At 45.2% G+C, this 25,020-nt stretch overlaps 1 protein-coding gene and 1 pseudogene across 1 annotated transcript; both read right to left on the bottom strand.

Annotated features, from left to right (window-relative positions):
* The window catches only part of LOC141572336 (short transient receptor potential channel 2-like), a 23,201-nt pseudogene extending 16,478 nt beyond the window's left edge, over positions 1 to 6,723 (bottom strand).
* Positions 6,257 to 25,020, bottom strand: XNDC1N (XRCC1 N-terminal domain containing 1, N-terminal like). Its single transcript, XM_074335831.2, has 10 exons — positions 24,852 to 25,020; positions 20,847 to 21,022; positions 18,763 to 18,904; positions 17,816 to 17,971; positions 16,470 to 16,648; positions 12,813 to 12,898; positions 12,411 to 12,580; positions 10,506 to 10,578; positions 8,844 to 8,971; positions 6,257 to 8,151 (listed from the first exon to the last, which is right to left on the bottom strand). The coding sequence occupies exons 2-10, from the start codon at positions 20,889 to 20,891 to the stop codon at positions 7,913 to 7,915; spliced, it is 1,218 nt and encodes a 405-aa protein (XP_074191932.2). The 5' UTR covers positions 20,892 to 21,022; positions 24,852 to 25,020; the 3' UTR covers positions 6,257 to 7,912.

Genomic DNA, 25,020 nt, shown 5'->3' with positions numbered 1-25,020 from the left:
AGTCCTTTGTGGAGTTTTTGTTGTTCGATTCTTTGTAAATTCCAGGGGAGCTTTACAGAGGCTCACCTCACTCCGCCATTTTTTATTTCCTCTGATTTTGTTTTCTTCCCAAAGATTTCCTTGGCCAAAATTTCCTTTTGGGCATCATTGACTGGCTGGGTGCAGGGTGGAGTAGGAGGCTGAGTGTACTGGTGGCTTGGAGATTGCTAACTAAGCGAGACTAAATGAATGGAGGACAGCTGAGGAAGGGGCCACCAGTCCAGCCTGCTGAGCTGGCCATACAGAGGTTAGGAGAGCTCTGGGGATTCTTGGAAACTGCTTTGAAGAATTGTTTGAGAATACTCAATTCTGCTATAGAAGAAAAGAAAACCAACGGGATGGAATGTGTACATTAAGCATGGGTGAGTTAGTTATCTGGGTGACACGTTCAACACATAAAGTAGAGCATATATGTGTGAACATACACAGAAAGTGATAGCAGACACTAAATATTCATGATACACTGAATAGACGTGAAGCTGATGAGGCACTCAGGATTCATCAGATCTTAAATCAGCTCCCCACTGGTGATAGCCATTGTGGCCCCACAGGTCCTCTGCCTTAAGATGGCAAAGAAAAGTCGTAGCTGCTCATCAGGATGATTTGGCAAACTACGATGGTGGTCAGACATACTTGCCCTGGGTTTCTCCCATAGAGCAAGTGTTGGGCCCAGGCAATTTCTGGCTGTTGCATCCACTGCTCAAATCTCAACTCTGGTCCTCAGAACACCACCATCATAAGTACATCAGTTATGGATTTAATAAATTGGATGATTCGAGCCCCTTAATTTGGTCTGTGAGCCTTTCCGGTCCATGACCTTCGGGATAGATTACCGGGTGCTGTGCTTGCCAGGCTACCATTACACCGAGGTAATTTCCTAAGACACCTGCCTATGTGCCAGTATCTGACTTGTGAGAGGATAGGAACCTCCAGAGTGGGTAGCGACTGGTGCCAGGGTGGGGGAAGAATTGGGTCCTTGCTCAGGGAGTCTGTCAGAGGACCAGGTCCCCTAATTAGGGGTAAAGGGAAAAGGTCCCTTGGGATGCTAGAGTCCAGAGGGGACTGGATGTAGGTTCAGGAGCATCTACAGGGGCAGGTGAAAAGTACCCACTGGGGTACTTATCATGAAGAACAGCGAGGAGGGCCCCACGCATGTACCTGTGACCCAAACCATGTGTAGTGACGTCTCCCAGACGCTGTGGCTACGGCCGCAGAAGGTACTCAGCTGTGTCTCCATTACCAGGGACTTGCGCAGCAGGAAGAGGAGCAACCACAGGTAGGAGAGAGAGTGCGGCAGGAGCTTCAGCACCGGGATCTTTAGCAGGTGGCCCAGCTTGGTGGGGAAGGAGGGAGAGCGTGGCTCTCAGAGTCTTGTTCATGTCTCTCCCCTTCCTGGGAGAACTTCCCGAATGCTCAGCCCACGTGTGACTCCGCCTTTCACTTACTCACTTATTCAGACACGTACGCAGAACTTTCTATAGATTAGGCCTTACACTTTCTTATCTATTGTCTCCTTTACAACCAACCACACGAGGCAGGTCCCACAGGCTCTTCCATCTCAACAGTTAAAAAATAAAATCATCACCTTCTATCCCAAACTCATTCCTTCTCCCCCTGTGTCCCCATCTTAGAAAACGAGCTGGTCACCCAGGCCAGGAACCTTAAAGGCACGTCTACATCCTCTCTCACACACACTCTGACAATCTCCCTCCCCTCACCCCTAATCCATCCTTCACACCACTAGTGGAGAGAGCTTTCTAAAACACAGGACTCATGGGGCCGCTCGCCTCATTAAAAGCCTGCAATGGCTTCCATCATTGCTTAGAAAGCTCTGAGATCTGGCCCCTGCCTACTTCCCTCTACTTGCTATTTGCACTTATGCTGTAGGAGCACAGAATTCCTTTCAGTTTCTCTAATACTTTACATTCTTCTTCCCCTGGGCCTGCAGACATGCTGTTCCTGCTTCCTGGAAGCCAGCTCTCCCGAGGCCTCACCTGGTGAACAGCGACAGGTCTTGCTCCTCATTATATCCCCAGCACCAGGCACAATGCCTGGCTCACAGCGGGCTCTTGAGGAAATATTTGTTGAATGAACAAATAATCTGGGTCCACAAAGGGCTCCCAAAGAATTTGTAAATTAGGCTGGGAGTCTCTTTAGGAGAGTACAGGGCTGTAATAGGATTCAGGCTTTGGAGGCAGAGAAACCTCAGCTTACTTAAATCCTGACTGTTATTTACTGTGTCCTCTGGTCAAAAACAGCCCTTCTGTTCCCTGTGCCTATAAAATGGAGGTGTAATGCCTACCTCCAGGGCCCCCTCAAGTTACTTAATGGGAACATTCCCAAAGTGCCCAGCCCAGGGCATGGAATAAAACAAGTGTTCAAAAACAAACAAATGAACAAACAAACAAGCAGAAAAACAAGTGCTCAATAAGTGACAGTTATCATTAATTTTATCTTCAGTACCCGGGACTTGGCCGCCAGCCAGTAGCCAAGGCAGAGGAAGGGCACGGTGAGGAAGATGAGGAAGGCAACAAAGAGCTTCCAGATGGTGGTGCTTCCATGCCAGCCAGCCAGGTTCCCACACCAGATGGAGGACAGGGCTTGTTGGCAGATGGGGTGTGCTACAAACTAAGAAGATATGGGGTATGAGCCACCAGGCAGGGAGGAGGAAGGGGGAGCCAGTTGGGTACACAGCCCTTAGTTCTGTGCCATAGAGGTTGAACCATGTTTCCTTTCTCCCCAGGCCAGCCAGCTCAGAAGAGAGGCAACTCACTTGCCATGTGACCTTGGGCAGACCCTACCTCTCTTTGGGCCTTGGTTTCTTAGTTTATGAAAGAGAAGCTGAACTCAGATTTTCTTAGACTCTCTGGATCCCACATTCTTGAATCTAAGTCAGGCAGTGGTACGTGGAATGGGGTACCCAAGTCCCAGAACCCTTAGGGTTTCCTGTCTTAGAGATGTGGGACACCAGCCTGAATGGTCTTGAGGAGGGGAGGAGCAGGGAAAATGGGGGCTGGTGTTTTGGGGGTTGGTGTCATTATGAAGGAAGGTTTCGGGTTAAGCTCCTGGTAGACTAGGATATCTGAAGGTGTGTGAGGGAGGAGGGAGGGGCTGGAGGTTAGAAAGGGAGCCTGCCTTTAGCTCAGAGGGAGGGCAACTAATGAGACAGGGAGTAATGGAATCACTTCACAGCTAAGCCCTGAGAGATCTCACCTAACCTCTAGACATACTGAAGTCTAACAACAGGAAAATACTGGGCCAACTTACTCAGCAAGCCAGAGGCAGATCTGAGTGTAAGACCCAGATGTCTGGGTCCTGGTGCACAGTGGGACTTCCAAGGGCTGGGGAGAGGTTAGGGCCTTAGACTGAAGGCAGGAAGGCAGGGTGGGAGACCCACAGGACCAAGGGCCTAGATAGAAGCGTGCTCAACATCAAGTCTAAGAGGGTCCTGAGGGCAGGGAAAGGGCTTGCTGAGGGTTGAAGTGGGGATACCTGGAGATGGTGGGGCCAGGGGTCAGGGCCAGGGCAGGGGCAGTCGGTAGGGCCCAGCTGACCCGTTCCCAGTTGTAGTTGATGGCCAGTCGCAGCCTGGCCAGGTTGGGGATGCCTTCCTCAAAGCCCTGGGCCAGGCCTTCGGTCTCCGGCTCAGTCTCGCTGTCCTCACCCAGGTCATTAAGCACCGCAGTGACCTCACTCTGATTCTGGCACATGCCCAGCAGTTCAAAGCCGTAGTCCTGGCTCAGCGACTCCAGGGCAATGTACTCAGGCTGTAGGGAAGCGGGTTGATGTGTGCCTGCCACCCAGTGGACCCAGCCCATTAAGTCATCCCCCACCACCCTCACCCCACCCTCCCAGCTGGGCCATCTCTGTCCTGTCCTTGGGCCATCACTTCCCACACTTGGTGTCACCCTGGGTCATTCATTCCTTTCTTCTCTGCCACTTCATCTCTCCTACTTGCTATTACGAGGTACCTCCTGTGTCAACTTTGCGTTTCTGGCGCTGCCTCTGTCTCATCACTCAGTCATTTCAACCCAAACCCCTTTGTCACCGTTGCCTGTCCCCGTACTACTTTCCCCGACGTCCTGTCCCACTTCTACTTCTACTCTTCATGCCTTTCTTGTGTTTATTTACTTACTTTTCTTGAGCACCTTATATGAGAGCCTGTGCTGGCAGTTTGAGGAGAGGCAGACGTGATCAAGGCAGATCTTGCCTCCTCCCTACCCATCTTTTCCTCAGTTTTACTCGGGGCCCTAACTCCAGACAGAATCCAGCCTAGGATTTCAGGAGGCCAGGTCTGAGTCTCAGCACTGGCCCTCAGGTGGTGTCACGTTGGGTGAGGTACTTCTGTTTCCAGGCCTCAGCTCCCCTGCCTGGAAGCTAATTCCTGCTGGCTCCTTCCATGGCCTTCTGTGAGAATGGCGGGAGTCCTTTGGACATGGCTGCAGGGGAAGCAGCAGGCTCTTTCCCGAGCTTGCCTGGTACAGGCCACGTCCTGCCTTAGGCCTCACTTTAATATCCTTGCCTGTTTCCCCACTAATGGTGATCTTGAGCATGGGGACCAAGTGTGCCTGGCAGAGGGGATGTCAGTGATGAGTGATGGATGGAACTGGACTGGTGGTGGTCACGGCCCCTGAGCAGGCGCTGCCTGCAGCACCCATCTTCCCTCACGCATTCTCTGCCCTCACAGGCCCGTGCACACATTACCAAGTCTACTGCTACCTGAGAGCCTTGCCTGGCCTGCACCCCTCCCACAAAGACCCTCCCTACTCCTCATCACTTGTATTAAATCAACTACAAGATTAATCCTTGTAGGTGATTCTTCCTTGTAGACTTCTTCCAAGGAGTCTTCCCTGAACACAACAGCTGTAGCTTCCTGACCTCTTTTCTGGGCTTTGGAAGCCCTTGTAAAACCATCCACATAGACACTGAATAACGCTGTCTTGTCAGCTCTCTCCCTGCTTGTGATGACAAACTTGAGGCCCCCACACACCACGCTCTGGGTGAGACCGTGCAGTAGGTATTCAGAAAGGACGGGTTCTGCTGAATGTCATCTCTAAGTCTGTCCAGCAGCTTTCCTGTTTGTGTTCTCTCCTCCCTCAGGCAGACCCAGGTGCACCTAGGGTGGGGTCACCCCATAAGACAAGGTGCCCCTAAAATGATGGCTCTGCCATTGGAAGGAATCCCCCAGGGCAGGATTCTGTGACTCCCCATCAAAATGGAGGTTTTATAAGAACGGAATGAGGCCTCATCATCTTTCTGTTGTTTCCCACTTCCCAGAACAGCCATGCGCAACCATGCCCCCGTGGAAGGACAGATACTGGGCACCGAGAGCAGGGGAAGTATGAGAAACAAACCTCAAACTTAGGCTCCTTGCGTGCAAGGCACCTGAGCTGTCGGCTGAGCTGGAAGGCAGACAGCATGGCATCCTCACTGGCCAGTGAGAGGTGGGCCCTGCTGGCAATGCCACGGTCGGTGCTGATGCGGGACAGGGAGAACTTCAGCAGGTCAGAGGCGGGCGTTGCTGCACTCGAGGCAGGCGCAGGGGCTGGGGTAGAGCCGGGCAGTGGTGGGGCCCTGGTCCATGAGCAGCTGTGCTATCTCAGACAGGTCCTTCTGGCAGGCCAGGGTGAGCGGAGTGACATCAGGCGCAAAGCAGGAGCCATCGATTGATGAGTCAAAGAAAGCCAGTGGGAAAGTCTTGGTGTCCATTTTGCGGCCCTTTTCCCGTTCTAGCCGGGCCAGCAGGCGATGCATCACCACTGGCTGGTTTGTATCCACTGTCACTAGCAAGTGCCTCGTGGATCTGCCGGAAGTCAAACGTGACATTGGCTAACAGCGTATCAGTGATGGCCTAGTGGCCCACGCGCATGGCCAGATTGAGCTTCCCTCCAGGAGCAGTCCGCAGCCTCCTCCACATTCCGCAGGGGTCCGCCTGGCCCACCGCCGGTGGTCTCAACCCCTGACTCCAGGAGCTGCTGCACAAGGCCCCGCCGCCCCTCCTGGATGGCACTGAGGACCAGAGGAGGGAACTTCAGCTTTTTGTTCACAATCTCAGTCCAGTTAGGCTGTGGCTGGATGAAGGAGTGGTGAGGCTGTGACTCCGAGTTTCAACCCCCTTTGTTTTGGGGCCTCCCTCACTCTTCTGCCTTTGAACCCATAACCCTCTATCCCCAGCCACCATTATATGCTTTCTTGTCTCAAACATACACTAACAACATTTTCTTAGTCACTGTTTTATTATGTGGGTTCTCAGGTTAGCGAAGTGCCAGGACTGGGTCTGATTGGGGGCCCCTTCCTCAGCCCAACTTCTGTCCTCACAGGAACCCCCACACAGAGCAGGGCCAAACATGGGCACCTTGAGAAAGGGGCGGTTAAAACAAGTGGACAGGCCTGCACTGGGAGTCTAACCCCACAGGCAGGCACCAGGGTCTGGCCAGGACTTAGTTCCCACTTGTTGACTTCATTTCCCAGCTGCTCATCCCTCTGGAAGTCCCAGAGCCCCTGAAGGGACAGGTGCAGACATGTCCACGTGGGAGGGTCTCTGAACTGGGCTTCCTGGCAGGATCCCCACACACTCCTCCTCCACCAACCCACGCTCGCCCCCAGCTCTGCCCCCTCCTGTGTTGGGCAGCGTTTCTCCCCATCAGTGCCGCTGGTCCCTTTCTTCCTCCAGGCCCAGCCCATCCTCACTGCTCTTCTCTTCTGAGCCCAGGTTCCGGGCTCCAAAGGCTCTTCTCCCACCCACGTGGTAATGTCCACCACCAGCACTGCAGCTAGGATGTCCCTGCCACCCCTCTGGGTCAACGTGTTGTTTTAACCAAGACCAGAAATGGGACCATGATGGGAGAGGGGAGCAGAAGGCCTCTGTGACGGGTCCATGGCTGCGCCCATGTATGCTGGCAGGGACCGAAGGATGGGACTCCTACGCTGTCTGCTCCCATCTCTGGCTGCCTCTTTCCTATCCATTCAAAACCCAGCCCTGGGCCCTCCCCTTGCCAGGACCAGCTGCTCCCCTTTAGCCCTGTACCCTGGAGACCAGGGGAATTGGTGTCAGTGCCACACAATGAAATCCTCTGAGAAAGGGGAGAGAGGACATAATTGCTCTAAGAAGGTGGGAATAGAATTTAGAACATCATAGCTGGAAGGGACTTTTGAGACCCTCTGGCCCAACTGCCTCATTGAACAGATGGGGACAGGATTTGCCCAAGGTTCACAACCAAGCCTAGAACCATTCCTTAGTTATTAACCCATCTGATCCCTATGACAGCTCTGTGAGCAGGACAGGGGTTTTCTCTCTGTTACTGGGGGTTAATTCTGGGCCTAAGATAAATAACTTGCTTAAAGTCACACAGTAACGCTGTTACCTGATTATATCTAGGGAGGGGACACACAAAGGATATGGAGAGTTAAGTTCATGGGATGCCGAAGGTCAGTCTCATAGTCAAAAATCACTTCGCACCTTCCCAGTACACCACAGGATCTTATTTATCAGGCAGTGTTTTTTCCCATGGGGCTTCTGTTTTCCTTTCAGGAAAATGGGCACAAGGATGCACACCATTCACTGAGGGGAAGACATTCTGACCTGTATCCCAAAGCTTTAGAGAGATCACCGACTCTACCCCAGAAGTTCCAAAGGGAAACAGGATGATGCTGTCCTTGGAAGAATATGGTGCCATGGTGACAGAAGCCTTGACAACTGGCAGTGGGGAGCAGGCTGGGCCCAGAGGTGCCCTCAGGCAGAGTCCTAAGGGAACGAGTGGAGGGAAGCAAATTGAGCGCTTGGCCTCATCAGCTCTTCTCAGCTGTCAAGAGATCCACTCTCCAGTTTTAGTCGCAAAGGCTAGAGAGGGCCAAAACCACGGGACCCCATGGCTCAAGCCTGAGGGAGCTCCCCACACATGCTGGCATGTTCTTCTACTTCTCCTGCTGAGAACTGCAGTTGGCAGATAGGGCACTGGACCCATGAAACAGGTGATGAGCTCTCCGAGGAGGACACCCACAGTACAGACAGTGACGACGACGACGATGGCGAGGAGGGAGAGGCTGGGTGAGGTGGGGAGGTCTCTCCACAAGTGGCAGCATGCTGGGGAAGAATCTCAATGCTGAAGGAACCTAAGGGAGAGAAGGAGGGAAGCAAAACTGGGCCTGCTCCGGGGTAGGATGCTATCCCCAGCAGCCTGAAGGGGGCACCTGCTGTCAAAATGCAGCTGTTCTTGCAGGAAGTGAGTGTTTTACACCTGAGACACACTATCCAGTCATGAATCCAAACATTTATCAAGTGTTTACTATGTGCCTGGCACGGTGCTGGGAGCTGAGACATATAAACACAGGCCTGTCCTTATGGACTGCAGAGCTGGGGGTCAAGATAAGCTATGAGCAGAAATAACTATGATACAAAGCAGGTGAGAAGTGCTAAGCCTAAGGGAGTCGGAGAATGCTGCAGGAGATTATCTGGGCAGATTAGAGAAGACTTGGCAAATAAGTACCATTTGAATAGAGACTTAGAGAGTAAGTAGAATTTGGACATGGAGGAACAAGTTATGAAGGAAATTCTAGGTCCTCTCTGATAATGTTTTATGTTGTTTTGCTTCATGTTTCTCTTGAGCACATGGCCCTTGTCCTTTTCTCAGCTTGGCCGACACAATGTGAGCAGCTGCTCAATCCAGACTTGTATGTAACTGCAGAGCAGACAGAGGCTAGGAGTGCAAGTTCCAATGTTTCCTGGCAGCATTCTCCGATCTCCTATTCTGCCCTCAAGGGACGCCTAGCAGTCCCACAACAACCCCTGTGCCCGGGCAGCTTACCTGCACAAATGGGGCACTCTCCACTCTCCTGGACACCGCTGCTTCGGGCCTGGGGTCTGTGCTGTTCTCTGTGCCCTGTTTTTGCTACTCCCCTCCTGTTTGGCTGAGAGTTTGAGTTGGATAAAGACCTATGAGAAAGAACAGTTAAAGACCAGCTATTAGCAAGAGGCCAAGGCACTGAAGGAACCTTAAATTAGGGTGAACAAATGTAGACTAGTTGCTGTGGAGCCAGAAGCCCTAAATTGGACTCCTGGTTTTCCCACTTGATGTATCAGATTTGAGGGAAGTCATTTAACCTTTGAACATCTGAGAACAGAGCTTCTATTATTGCCTTCAGGATTTTAATCTTTCTTTTTTTTGAGATATAATGCATATCCCATAAAATTCATCTTTTTAAAGTGTACTATTTAATGGATCTAGGATAGTCACAAGATTGTATAATCACAACTAATTTCATAACATTTTTATCACCCCAAAAAGAAACCCTGAACCTATGACTAGTTACTCCCCATTCCCCTCATCACCACAGACCTTGGCAACCACTAATCTACTTTCTGTCTCTATGTATTTGTCTATTCTGGGCATTTCATATAAATGCAGTCATATACTGTGTTTCCCCGAAAATAAGACCTTGTATTAATTTTTGCTCCAAAAGATGCATTAGAGCTGATTGTCTGGCTAGGTCTTATTTTCGGGGAAACACGGTACTATGTGGTCTTTTGTGACTGCCTTCACTTTGTGTATTTTCAAGGTTCATCCATGTTGTAGCATGGATCAATACTTCATTTGTTTTTCACGGCCAAATATCCCATCGTAGCGATCTACCATGTTTTGTTCATCTAGTCATCAGCTGATAGACTTTTGGGATGTTTCTACTTTTTAGCAATTGTAATGCTGCTATGAGCATTTGTATATACGTTGTTGTGTGAACACCTGTTATCAGTTCTTTGGGGTATATTCCTAGGAGTGGAATTGCTGGATCATAACGGCAACTGTTTAGCTTTTTGAGGACCTGTCCTACTGTTTACCAAGGTGGCCACACCATTTTACATTCTCATCAGCAATGTATGAGAGTTCCAATTTCTCCACATCTTCGCCAACACTTGTTACTGTCTTTTTGATTATAGCAATCCCAGTGGGTGCGATCACTGTGGTTTTGATTTGCATTTCTCTGCTGGCTAATGATGTTAAGCATTTTCATGTGCTTATTAGCCATTGTATGTCTTCTCTGGAGAAAAGTTTCGCCATTTTAAAAATTAGGTTATCTTTTATAATTGTCTTGTAAGGGTTCTTTATATAGTTCAGATGCAAGTCCTTTATCAATATATGATATACACATATTCTGTATACTGTCCTTTTATTTTCTTTGTAGTGTTCTTTGAAACAGAAAAAGATTTAAATTTTAATGAAGTCCATGAGGCCCAGTGTACTCATCTTCAGATTCTGGTTCACTGCAGGGCTACCTCCTAGCTTGGCTCCAAGCCTGACACGTGGACAAGGACATCTTTTCTCTACTACCCTCTAGGTCCAGAGCATGAGAGCGAGACCCAGACACAACGGTACCCTCTGACCTGACTGAAACTTGAGTGGGGAAGAGGGACAGGTGCAAAAGGGCAGTAAGGTTTGGGGGGTGACTTGGATCTTTTGGGTTGACGGACGTACCTGCGGGCTTGCACTTTCCGTCTCTTCGGCCTGCCCACATCATTCTCTGAGTTTTGCTCCTTTGGTCTTGGCTCTGTGTGAGAAATGCTCATTCAATCTAGCTCGTTAACAAGAGCTTTCACATATGATGTCACTTCTGTTAATATTTTTTCTATCCTCTTTTCCTGGTTAATTCTCACTCTTTAAGGTTAGATGAAATGCCAGTTCCTGTGAGGAACTTTCCCTGGATTCTCTAATCTAAATCTGGTCATCCTATCATGCCTTGCCTTTGAAGCACTTATCACAGTTTTAAGTTTTGGACTTCCTTGTGTGACATGGATATGTGTCTCTCCCTTAGGGTAGAAGCACTCCTGTTTTATTTACTGTGGTAGCTCTGGCACCTAGCACACAGCCTCACACATACAGATGCTCAATATCTGCCAAATGAGTGGTAATAAAACCTAGCAACAACCATTTATCTAGCTATTCAGAACTCATGAAATACTTTGTATAGCATTTAACATATTTCAAAGTGCTTTCATAGCTCCAGTGCCCAGCCCGTAGGGTGCCCAATAAAGCTCAGTTCCCTTCCTATTCTCCACCTCTTAAAATAATAAACTATATCGTTCCTTATGTGGTAGGCAGCTCCTGAGATGACCCTCACTGATTCATGCCTCCTGGTATCCACGCTTCCCCTGTGTGTGGGCAGGACCTAGAAGTAACTTGCTTCTAATGAACAGAATACGCAAAAGTGATGGGATGTCACTTTTGTGAGTAGGTTACAAAAGACACTTTCTTGCTAGTACTCTCCCTGTTGCCCTCTAGTGTGCTCACTCTAATGAAGCAAGCTGCCACACTGTGAGATGCTCTGTGGAGAGGCTCTTACTGCAAAGGAACTGCGGGGAGCCTCAGTCCAACAGCCCATGAGGACGTGAATCCTGCGAACAGCGTGTGAGTGAGCTAGGATGAAGGTCCTTTCCGGTTAAGCCTTGACATGACTAGCCTTGTGACAGATCCGAGTCCGAGGACCTGCGAAGCCACCCAGATTCCTAACCATGAGAAACGGTGAGATAATAAATACGGTTTTATACCACTAAATGTTGGGGTAATTTGTTGTGCAACAATAGATAACCAATGTACCTTATTTCTGCGATGAGATGATATACTCATTATTTCACTCGTTTGTTCAGTTCTTTAAAATAGCAGATAAACCATTTCCTTTTTAAAAAATTTCCCAGTGAAGCAATGGGTGAAACCAAGTGCTTTCAAAGAGAATGCTACATGTTTTTTTCCTCTGGCTATCAAGAATAGAAAAAACAAAAACAAAAAATAAAATAAAACCAAGAGTGCTGGGGTTCAATTCTTGGCTCTCCCACTTATTAGCTGTGTGACTCAAGAATATTTCACCTCTCTAAACATCAGATTCTTTTGTGAAATGAGTATAATGGTATCTACTTCACAAATTTGTTGGAACATTAAATCGATAAAGTTAGTAAAAGTGCCTAACAATATCTGGTGCAATGCAGGAACTCAAAATGTTCAATCCTTTCTTCCTCTGTGACAAAACCACACCATTCTCCTACTTTATTTCTCCAATAAGCTCCATGCAACACCACCCTGACTTGATTGCCCTTCTGAGAGGATCACAGAACATTAATACGCAAGAGGCCCAAATACTATTTGCTTTAATTCCTTCACTTTGCAGATGAGGGAGTTGAAGCCCAAAGAGATAAGGATTCCTAGGCCAGTGCTCTTTCAATTACTATACGATAACTGATTTCTCTTCTGGTAACCAGACACTGACAATTGTCTTTCCTCCCACATGAAGTCCTGTTTGTGAGGCATCCCTGTATAGCAGTGGTGGACTCAGGGAGAAAGGATGGTGCTAGGGAGAGCAAGGAGCCAAAGGTAGGTCATGGGCCTCACCTGTGCTGTCTGGATGACTGGGAGCTGGTTCTGCAGGGTTGTTTGGGCTTGCCACACTGGCTGGAGGCGCCCTGCGGACAGCTGAGAGCACCATGCGGGCCGAACGCCCCAAACTGCCTGGTTGCAGCTGCTTTAGGATATTCTTAAGCTCTGAAATATCCTTGGTGCTCCTGTAGGGAAACAGAGAGCACTTGGTTTCATTCAGAATGGAGACTATTCTGCTCACCCAAGTCAGTAGCATCTAACCAAGAAAACCAGTTTATATACAGATTGCTTAGGCCTAGAGTATGTGACTAATTCATGGGGGAAACCATGTGGGGTTTGCATGCCTGTAAGTGACTGTCTTTTCCAGGAGAAAGAATGAGAAGGGGCTGGGAGAGCTCCATTCTGGCAGCTACGTACGTTTGGGGATCTGGAAAGAATGTCCTCCGAATGGAAGGATTAGCCATCCAGGGGCTGGGACCAGACTCAGGGGCGTCAGAAGAGCCCTGAGAAGAAAATGGAGAAATATGAAACACACACATTCACCACCAGAGGACGCTGCTACCTAGTGCCACTGATACTCCAAACTTGACTTCAGCTTAGTGAGTGAACGTTATCTGGTATAACTTGTACGGGGCACCTTTGCTCCTGTGTACACAAGCTCTTCCAGCTCTAAGATGTGAAGTTTTGTATACTTAGTTCCGCAGTGCTAAGGGTTTTGTCATGATCCTGAAAGACCCTGGGATAAAATAATACATGCTATTGGGAAAAACAGGGCTATGGGACTGTTATATGCAAACTTTTGAAAGCATATATATATATATATATATGTATGTATGTATGTATGTGTATATATATATATATACACACACACACACACTTGAAAGCATATATATGTATATATATAAATTTGTACATATGTAAAATTGATTCATGTAGATACAAAACTTAAATCATTCATCTCTATACACCTATGTGAAAGAAAAAAATTATATACATATTTCTTAACATTTAAAAATAGTTCTACTTTGAAGTATTTTTATCACTTCTCTTCTAAATATCATTTAATAACATTGTTTAATTTTCAGTATGATTTATTTTGTGAACAATTCTGTTCACCTGCAACTAAAATCCTACCAATTTTAGCCACCATTTCTAGCCATCTAAAAAAAATCTAAAAAAAGAGATGTGTATGTATGTGTGTGTATACAGGTATACATATCACATGTCTCTTTCTAGCATTAGCCACTATACCTATCACAGGCATTTTATAAACCTCCCTGCTTCTAACTCCAGAAATGTCTATGTGTAATAATCACACACATCTACATAGATTTTATTTATGTGGAATGCTACAATTTCTTAATTCTTTGTCAAAATTCAGTTTATCTGTGTCGATTCATCTCTGGCTACTTCCTTTTTTATTTTTCCAAATTTCAATTTTTTTCCTTGAATTTAAAAAAATTAAAAATTTTTTCTTTAATTTTTCAGCTCTGATTTTTTATCACAGATTCTTTTAAAGGTAAATGTCTTTCTTATAAAGCATGACTTTGACCTCATTCTGCAAGTTTGAGAAATAGTATTTTTATTCACACTGTTTAATATTTTCTAATTGCCATTATAATCTCATCTTGGATCTAGCATTAATTTTGAAATATATTGTTTACTTTACCAGGGTTTTAATTTTATTTTTTTTACCTTGTCTCATAAATTTTAGAGTAAATACTACTAGAAAGGGTAATTAGCTGCGTGTGTAGAGATGGTCATTTAATTTTAAACGAGATTAATCATTAGGAAATGAGCTCCCGAGCATGGGCTAAGTGGAGTCAGGTGGCCTGGGTTCAAATCCACTCCAAGACTTATTTAGCAGTGTGACCTGGGACATCCCACTAAATTTCTCTATGCTTCTGTTTCCTTATTAAAAAATCGGTGATCATAAAAGACCCTAGTTCACAGGGTTAAAAGCCCTTCTGTTTTGTTTTCACTGTAAATTACCATTAGAATGACACATTAGAAAAAAAGTCTGTGGTATCTAGACATCTTAAATTAGAAAATTGAGTGCCATCAACTCATTTCCATGTATTAACCTTCTCTTGTAGAAGTGTTTCAGGATCTCCTTTCCCTGTGGTTTGAGGTAACTGCAACATGTTTCATTCTGCTGTTGATGTTCAATGCCTTTCTGACATTATGGTTCTGGAGTTGCTGACTCCCTTCCTCCTTGATCCCTTCCTGGCCCTAAAGGTACAGAGTAATTTAGATGGCCAAAATGGAAAAGAGTCTACGGAGCTCTTATTTATCCTATAAATAGGGAAACCATATGTCTTGGTTTTCCTGGGACAGTTGTGTTTTTGTCTGTTGTCTCAGTATAATTATTAATAGCACTCTTTTTTGTTCTCAAAATGTCTCAGTTTAGATAAATTTTATGGCGACCTTAACTACAAATCCCCCTTAAAAGGTCATTTATATTAGGTTGGTGCAAATGTAATTGCGGTTTAAAAGGTTAAAAATAATTGCAAAAACCACAATTATTTTTGCACCTATCTACCGTGTTTCCCCGAAAATAAGACCTATCCGGACAATCAGCTCTAATGCGTCTTTTGGAGCAAAAATTAATATAAGACCCGGTATTATATTATTATACCCGGTCTTGTATTATAGTAAATAAGACTGGGTCTTATATTAATTTTTGGTCCAAAAGACGCATTAGAGCTGATTGTCCAGCTAGGTCTTATTTTCGGGGAAACACGGAATATAATGAACATGTGTACTCAAAGCCTACTTTGTTCTAGCTGCCAGGAATGCATTGTGGAACAAGACAAACAGGTTCCTAATCTCACAGAGCTTCCATTTATTGAATAGCCAGGGCCACAGAGCACTAGCTCCATTCATGTCAGCTCCCAGAACTGCAAAATGGGGACCTGGCAGAGCACACTGAACTGCTTCCACTGTCCTTCTGCATTTTTTCAGCCCTTCCCACAATGGAAGAGTAAATTTCAGACTTGTCTCAGCTCTCTGAGTCTCGCCCAAGGCTACACTACAAAAGCACCTACTCCTCCTCTCTGCTCTAACTCCACTTTCTCTTCCCAGGGTCCAGTCTCTTCTTTTTCTCAGTAACCTCAACAGAAGTGACGCCTGTGAGGCTCACTCCGGGGGACTGAAATTCTTTTGGTTATGTCAAATGTTTGAAGTTTCTCAAATTGTACAGTGTACACAGACGCACTGGGCTGCAATGACAGTAGACCTTATTTCTAGTCCCTACTCCGTTCCGACTCGCTGTGTGAATTTGAATGTGTAAGTTTCCGTATCTGAAATGTAAAATGACGTGGTTGGGGCTTGATGATCTCTAGGTATTTCTGCATCTCTAGACTTCTGGCCCTAGCAGTAATATATGATTATATCTTCATATGTGTTTTTGAGTGAATTACAGCGCAGGGTACTGGCTTGGAAAGGTAGCTGGAAACAACACTGAGAAGAAAGCAGGAGGAGTCAGAATAGGCTAAGGAAGAAAAAAATAACTAGAAAACTGGCTAAGAAAAGGGGAGACAAAATGCCCAGAGGCTTATACATAGCCGGAAACCTATACATCTCTTCTTAGGTGTGTAAGTGTGCTCTACAGGGAGAAAAAACGGGAACACATGAAATGGCACGTATTGAAGAATATAACTGGCTTTGCTAGGCAGGTGAGTCAGGGAACAACAATGATAGAGGGACTGTAAGTGAGCGCTGGGACTTTCGGGTACTGGAAAGAAAAGTCTGATGAAAGCTAGAATCACCAAGAACCTAGAAACAAAAAATGAGATTAAGTTTGAGCCCAAACAGAATTTCATTATGGCTAAAGAGCAAACGGTCCAAGAGCTTTGTGTGCACTATATTAAAGCCTCCCTCACTTGAATCTCCTACGTGTGAAAGGAAAGGAGAGTTCACTTCTACCTGTAAGAAAGGGTAGCAAGCCCACTTATGTTTGTATTTGAATGTACATGTGTGTATATGTGTTTACCTCTCAATCAAGCACGTTTCCTGAAAAGAAACTGAAAAGCCTAGGAGAATAGTAAGTCCTTGCTTCACCCTTGTACATACCTGGCTCAGCCCAGAGCTCACAGGGGCTGAGGCATCCATCACAGGGGCATCTAAGGAGTCCAGCGAGGAACACACGTGCAGAAAGGCCAGGCCAAAGGACTGATGACGTGTGAAGGGCTGGGAGCAGGTCAGGCGAAGTCGATCCCATGACTCACCTGAGGCTGGAGCCAGGAAATCATCTCAAGGAAAAGAAAAGGATGGGGAGAGAAAATGCATGAATGGGAGGGAGAACGGAAGAGAAGGTCAGTACTGAGGAGAGGGAAGAAAAGACAGGGACTGTAGAAACCCCAACAAAAGGAAGAATGGAGGTCATCAGTAACCGACCCCTTGGGCCTTGGTGCTCATGGATGGGCCGCGCCAAGCAGGCCAGTCAGGGACCTCTCAGATTCGGTGCCTTGCCTTCCCACCATCGCTCCTCGTTGTCAGTTCCATAATGTCCCAGCACAAGGAAATGCTCATTCTAGACCTCTTCAGGGGCCTCATTAATGTCTCATTTTAACAGGAGATATCTGTAGTGTTGGAGTTTGGGATGACCACTTGCCCAATGGATTAGCTGAGCTACAGCAACCCTTCCTGGACCATGAGACCTCAGCCCCTCTCACAGCGGAGCGTGCCCTGCACACTCGCGCATTATCACATACCTGTACTACAAACCGTCTCACCTTCAACTGCAGCACTGCTAGCAGTACTTCACCTCTTCTACCTTGTAAGCCCCTCCCATATCACTCTTCCTTCACATTACAAACACCTCCAATTTAAACGCAGACAAATTCTAAGTCCCTAGAGGCCAGGAATAGGATCTTCTGTTTCTTCTGCAGCGCCTACTAAACGCAGATTTGCATAGAACCGAACTCAGGAAACACTATATGCAACATAATCATACTGGTTGGTGCAAAAGTAATTGCGGTTTAAAGGTTAAAAATAGCAAAAACTGCAATTACTTTTGCACCAACCTAATAACTATCATATAGTCTTTTATCACTTATATAAGCCTTCATCCTACACTAACACTCATGTGTTTATTCACACATACGTTTATACAAACAAAAACCCACTAATCACAAATGTGGGTTCTACCTCAGGCTTCATGCAATCATGTTGTGTGTAAGTATAAATCATAGCTCATAAATATCCCCAGCTATCACGTATTCTCATCATGGGGAACTGACACACATACCACAGCTGTTCACTTATTAAGTACCCTGTCCCCGCAGCAGATAGAACTGTGCCCTTGCATAGGCTCCCGCCACAAATACACCCACCAGCTCTTACAGCCCTCTATAATACTGCAGCTCTCTTTCTCATTCTCTCTCTCTCTCTCCCATTTTTGCTTTTGCCCTCCTTACCATCTTTAAACATGCGGACCCCTGAGCGGTTTTTTCCCTGCTTTGAATCAGCTAGGGACATTAGCATGGTTGCAGGGAGCAGCGTGACAAAAGGTCTGTCCAGGGACCAGGAAGAACGGCCCACATCAATTTGCAGGAAAGCACAGCCACAGTTACCTGGGGACAAAAGGTTGAGAGAAGGATAAGGGTGATGGGATGGCTGGGGCTCCTCTGATTGCATACCAGGGAATCAGTTTGGAAGAGGACATTCCTCCATTCTAGAACTAACTGGAAGCCCAGTAAGGTCAAGCAACAGTGAGCCAGTAACTGAAGTGGGACGAGACCTTAGCCCACTACATGACGATGTGAAGGCTCGCCTTCTCCCATCCAGCCAGAAACCTTCCCCTGACTGAAGAGACGTGCTGCTTCCCTGTCCTCTGGCAGGCAGTGATAAACACTGTCTCTCTTAAATCCCTGCTAGGAAACCTGAATCTCTCTGTGCTGACAGGATTGAAACCAGTGGTCTTTGTCAGCTCTCTATTCCAGAGAATTCTAACCTTCTCAACCCATAAACTCCTATGGAGCCTTCCGGGATTAGTGTTCACGGTTAATCCCTAGAGTCTCCTGACACTGATATTTAGAGGTGTATATAGATTCTATTTGTTGGCATTTATAATTATATCAATGTCCTAAAGCTTCGCCCAGACCACTGAGATCAAAGGAGGGCAGGGATGCTGCAAAATTCAGAGTGCCACTCACATTGAACTGTATGTGAATGGCACCCTTAGTATTCACCAACGCCACATACCTGCCCCAAGGGCAAGGGCCACATCTCCCCTTCACACCAGGTCAGGTTTATTCCACGAAGGCTGATAAGTCAGACTGAATTGAGACATGGTGGAGCATTTGGAGGGGAACGTGACTGCTGTGTTCTGCAGAGGTTTCTAGGCCACAGAGAACTCACTCACCCACATCGATGTAGCCAATGGGCACCGCCCTCTCCAGCTGTAGTTCCACTCTCAGTTGCCCACTCTTGTCCTTAGGGCAGCTGAGCCAAGGGCCCCCCTGACTGTCTGGGTTCAGCAAGTTCTCCACAGGATACCTGGGATCCTAAGTCAGAGAGAGGAGAAAATCAGGAACCTCACTGAGCCCAAGGGAAAAAAAGGATGCCCATGAATGAGGGCTCCTGCCATTCCCAAACCTTTCCAGTCATCCTAACATGATAGGAAAGGCTCTGGATGGGACTCCATAGGAATGTGGCTATTGTGTCAAGGGATTTGCACATACCGTTTACCTCTCCGTCATTTACCAGACGACCACATTTAATCGTGGTTCAGGTGGTTACTGTTATTGTTTAGTGAACAGATCGATAAACTGAAGCTTAGGTGCAGAACTTACCCAAGGCCAAAAGACCAAATAACCAATCAGAGTCAGAACTCTCATGTTTTTGAATCCAGAGATCTTAACCACACACTATACTACTTCTTTTCATTTACAAGGTGCTTCCACAGACATTTATTTATCTTCAAAGTAGCCCTGAGATAAGAAAGGCAAAGATTTTTATTTTAAGTTTACAACTGACAGTTAGAAATTAAGTGATTCGTCCAGAGGCTGCAATAGTGATACTGAGATAGAAACTTCTCAGTTCCAACCCAAAGTCAGATATTTTTTGGTGGAAAGGCCTTGAGCAAACTACTTTCTCCGCATCTAAATTTCTTCATCCATAAGTAAAGGGGGAGAGACTAGACTCAAGATTTTCAATCTTGTTTTCAGTTTTAGCAATAACACCGTTCCTTTTAACTGAAGTCTTATCCTAAAATGTGCATATTTTCAACAAATAAAAGCAGATTTCTGGTTAAAACACAGGTTGGGAGACATATTTGTCCCACCTCCTTTCACCTTCTAGAAGTGGGTCCCCAGAATATAGTTTGAAAACCATACTATTAGAAGATAGCTAATGTTCTCTAGCATTTGTTTAACTTTTATATAAAGTGTGTTTTTCCAGCTCTAAGTCAAGTAGTTGTTTCAATCTAGTTGTGGAGGGTGCAGCTCACAGTGGCCCATGTGGGGATCGAACTGGCAACCTCGTTGTTAAGAGCACCACGCTTTAACCAACTGAGCTAACTGGCCGCCCCAAATTGTTCTCTAGCACTTTATAAGGCTGAGACTATGAAGAAAACCATTTAGGCTGACCATGTAGATACGGAGGGTAAGGATAATTTTTATTATATTTCACTTAGGAGTTGATATATTTCCTAAAGACTCTCTAAGGGTCTTTCTGAAATGTGGGAATATTTTTGACTGCCATAATGACCAGGAAGTATTATTGTCATTATGGTCTTGAGGCCATCAATGCTATAAATATCCCACCATGCAAATGATACTGCTATAAAATGCAGGCTTATCGATCCAAAATGCCAATGGCACCCCTTGAGAAAGACGAGGGTAACAGATGGGGAAGAGTGGGGAGAAGGAATGAATGGATAGGGAAATAACAGCAGAGGAAAGGGTGGGAAGTCCTTAAGAATCACCTCAGTGGATCAGTGCTGCTACAGGCCCGGCATCTAGCTCTCATTGGGATAATCAGGATTTTCTGACAGTGGACTTTTAGGGAGGAGGCTGAGATCACCTTTGCTGGTAGTGGTGATACCCTCACAGGTCAGGGATGACCTTCGGCATCCCGGCCTGCTCTCAATGACAGTCACTAAACTGCCTTTCTGGGAACACTGGTACATATTTTGGTCCTATAGCTTTGCCAGCTCCCTCCAAGGATGGAATCAATCCTAAGGTTTCCTTCTTCACCTTTAATTCCTGGGGACACTTCTTTTTTCCTTCTTCACCTTTAATTCCTGGGGACACTTCTTTTATGTTCCTGCATTGCTCTGGGAACAACCTGAGGGCAAGAGCTATGCTTTCCCCACTTCGACTCTGGATTCCCAAAGAAGGGACAATGTCTTTTCTATTAGATTGGGAGTTTGCTAAAAATGTAGCCAAGTCTATTTTTTTCACTCCTTTCAGTCACCAAGAAAACCACGTCCGCTAATTAATATACCTGAGAGGAAAAGGACACCACATGGCTGATCTTCACAGGAGCCATGGTGCGCCCAGCAGCTGTCCCACGTGCAAGGCAAAAATGCTTTCTCCTGAGATTTCGTCTGTCACCACTCTGGTATTGTCTGTATTCTGGTCCCGTCAGCTTCCAGAAGAGAAAGAATCCTCATGTTATTCCTGAAGAAGAGAACAAAAGAAAAATAATAGCTGTTTCTCTGGTAACAGGAGTAATTTGCAACAGTCAGCCAGACTGTTTCTGATAACCATGATGGGCTTGGTGGGGACGACGGGCAGGGACCAGATCTGGACCAGCTGATGAGATTCCAACAAACCTGAAACAACTAGAATGTAACCCAGGGTAACAGAGGAGTGATTACAAAAGATACGTTAAATTGTTAATGTTGCATTTACATGTAGGTGAGCTCCCAAGGGCATGGATTGTGCCTTAAATCATTCATCTTTATATCTCTAGAGTCTGGTACATAGCAAAGATGTGCAACAAATACTCAACTGAATATATACCAGTCCGATTTTTGTCGTCCCATAAAATCAACCTTCCTAAATTAGCTTTTCATTTGGTTACTCCTCTACTAGAAATCGTCAATGACTTGCTGATGTATGCTAACTCCTTGCTACGTGGTAGGTTCTTAAGTCAGCTTAGCCCCTCAAACATCTACATGTAGATCTCTACATTTCCTGCTTCACTTCCTACTATTCCTTTCATCAGAGCATAATGTGTTCTACCTGTCACTGTTTTGTTTATTTAATCTTAAAAGTTCATATGTGTATTTGTACTTTGTCTTTTGCTAAACTTTTTATGGAAAAATTTAAATATATGCAAAAACAGACATATAGTATAATGAACTCTTATACATCCATCATCTAGCTTCAACAATTCCTTGGCCAGAGGTATTTTAAAAGTTGTCTGAATGTCCATAGGTGGATCTCTCTCCAAATATTTATACCCTGCCCTTTTTACTTGTTTGTTACTCACCTGACCCCTGAATATGAGTCATTACCCATGATATACTCCTGGCCATAATGGTCTTCTTGCTTCCTTCCTGACCCCCAATTTTTTTTTCCGCCTCCAAGACTTTGCTCAGACCATTACTTCTGCTTCGAATGCTCTTTCCTTTTCCCATCAAATTAAATGCACTTTGATGCTCCACTCTGCTCAACCAGCTCAAGGTGACTGATAGTTCCATCCTCTCAATTCTGTATTGGAATTATTTGGGTACATGTCTTATGTCCATTGACCAATTGTAAGCTCTTGGAGGACAGGCTTCATGTCAGATTCAATTCTGTATCCTCAATGTAAGAAGAAGAAACTTACAGTTCCAGATTAGCAAATGTCTGCTGAATGAATGACCATAAAAACTGAGCCCAAAAGGACCAGCATTCATGGAGTGTTCAGAGTGGGGTAGACTGCTGCAACAGCAGTAACAAAATTTTAATGAATGCCATCTAAAGGTCAAATGTTCCTCACAGGTCACATTCAATATGGTGCCAAAGCTTCAAAAAGAAAAGAATGCAGGGTGAGCCCTGAGTCACCTCTCTAGGCCTCCAGATTAATTAGAATTGATTATTCCCACTATAAGAACACACTGAACATTCAACAAATTTTCTTCTCTGCTAGATATTGGAAATATAGAAATAAGCAAGATATGGTATCTGTTTTGGAGAAACTCCCAGTATACATTTGTGATTTGATTTGAAAACTCCACCATCTCTTATCACCAACATACTGATTGCTGATCTAGCCAGCCCCAAAACTATAGTCTAGGCTTGGGGACCCTGAAGCTGTCAATCTTGAATATTTCATTTAGTTAATATTTTGGAGGTTGGCTAGTAAGTTCCAGGTACTGTACTAGGTGCTAGATACACAGTGGTGAATAAGACATACTCGTATACAATCTTGTTCATGAAGATCACCGTCTATCAAATTGCTTATAGTTCTCTAAGGATTAAGTACTTTCCGACCTCCTTGCCCTAGTATATGCTACACCTTGTTTTTTGGCAATGGCTTGTTTACCCTGTGTCTCCTCCCTAATTTGAGGCTATGCATTCTTGTCATGTTCATTACCTCCCACACTTCAGAGAGGTGCTGAAACACGGTAGGCATACATAAATAGCCACTGAAAAGAGCAGTTTATTAAGTCAATATAATTCCAATTAGAATTTTAGCAGAAGTTTCTGGTAAACATGACAAACTCATCAACCAATAAAGGGTCACAAGTTGCTATGACAGTTCTAAAAAGATAGATCAAAGCTGTGGGGTTCAACTCCCTTGGGAAAAAAATGTCAAAGTCACAGTAATTAAAATGTACTGCCTATAGAGACAAGCAAATAAACTCCAGAAACAGACTCATAAATAGGAATTTACAGCCTGTTAAGTTGATTGTAAGGTAGAGCAGAATCATGATTCTGCCAGAACAAAGATGGTATTCAGAAAACTGGCTCACAATGTTAAGAAAAAGTAGATCCCTGCCTCATAACATATTAAGAATTATACTCAAGTGGATCAAAGACAGAAACATGAAAAATACTTTAAGGTAACACAAACAAGATTGAAATAAAAATGACTGACTAAAAGAGGATATTTGCAACACATATAAACTTGGATAGCATTCAGAATACATATTTTTAAATACTACAAATCAGTATGAAAAGGGAAACAGTCCAATAGAAAACTGGAGAGAAATATAAACATACAATTCACTTAAGATGAAATCTGAATGATCAAATACCCACATAAAAAAACCTCAGCCTCCCTGGTAATAAGGAAACTGCAAATACCTCTTCCTCTAAGACTGAAAAAAATTTTAAAGTCTACAACATAAAGGACTGGCAATAATTCGAACTAGCTAATTTCAAGAACAGCCACATGTGGCTGGCTAATAGTTAACTTATTTGAACAATGTAGTTCTAGAGGGGCTCACATGTGCAGAAAAAGACACATACAATATTTCTAACAGAAAAACAACAACTCTAATATCCATTAGTTGAAGAATGGATAAATGAAATGTTATATATATCATACAATGGAATACAATACAACAGTTAAAAGGAATAATTAGATGCAAATATACATATATGTGGAGGGCCCTCAAAAAATAAGTGAAATAGTAAGTTATAGATGATACCTAGAAAGTAGCACTTATGTTCATTAAAAAACAAAATAAAACAATATTTAGAGTTTGTGAAATACGTAATGATTTTCTTTCAATGGACCGGGAGAATACACAGATAATTATGATAATAGTCGCTTCTGGGGAGGATGAAAGAATGTGTCAGAGAATAGAAGACGCAGGTAAGCTCAAGTTTTATCTGTATTATTTTCTTTTTAAAAAATGAGGAATCAAATAGATTATTATGTCAATAATCAATTCGGGGTGATGGTTATACAGTGTTTATAATATTTTGTATTAAGTTTCACATAATAAAAATAATTAATATTTTAATTAGACGGCTGTAGATAGGGTAAATATTACCCTGTGACTTCCTGACGGCTCCAAAATACAATTGACTTGCATTCTAGTACGTTTATGAACCCACAGGTCATCCTAGCCCTACTCACCTCTTACTAGATCCAACCGGGAAGTGTAGGGGGCGTGTGCGCAGGGGCCGCAGGTTTGCAAGGTGTCGGGTCCGGATGTACAAATAATATCTTGTTGCAAATGAATTACAATACTAAGCTATAAGTTGGGGTGCAGCACAGTGAATAAAGTGTATAAAAGGGGAGATGGTAGGAGCTAGGGACGTAGGATGTGGGGTAGGAAAGAGTACCGAGATGTGTGAAGTCGACCCGAAGACGTGAGAGCCTAAGAAGCAGTTTGGGGGCTGTGAAGGTCCCCCAAGGCTCTTTGACTCTCAGCTTCTGGAGCCTAAGCCGCGCGGCTACCTGCTTGGTTCCTCGGAACGCGCTGTTCTGTTCACTTTCTTGATGGCCACCCCTCCCCCCTTTCGACCACTACCCTCCCGATCAAGAACCCTCAACGCCCCTCACCCGGGACAATGAACCTCGAAGAGTCACCGCAGCTTCAGATCGTGGATCACAAACCCATTCTCCCGCCAATTCGGTCCTCTGACCTCCGCCACCTGACCGCAGCGTTACTCTTCCGCCTCCCGAAGCCCGGGAGTTCGTTGTGGGGGGGTGGGGGGGGCCTCAAAAAGTC

The sequence above is a fragment of the Rhinolophus sinicus genome, chromosome 14 (genome assembly GCF_057876585.1).
Source record: "Rhinolophus sinicus isolate RSI-liver-muscle chromosome 14, RSI-T2T, whole genome shotgun sequence".
NCBI lineage: Eukaryota > Metazoa > Chordata > Mammalia > Chiroptera > Rhinolophidae > Rhinolophus > Rhinolophus sinicus.
This window is presented reverse-complemented; position numbering and strand designations above follow the sequence as displayed.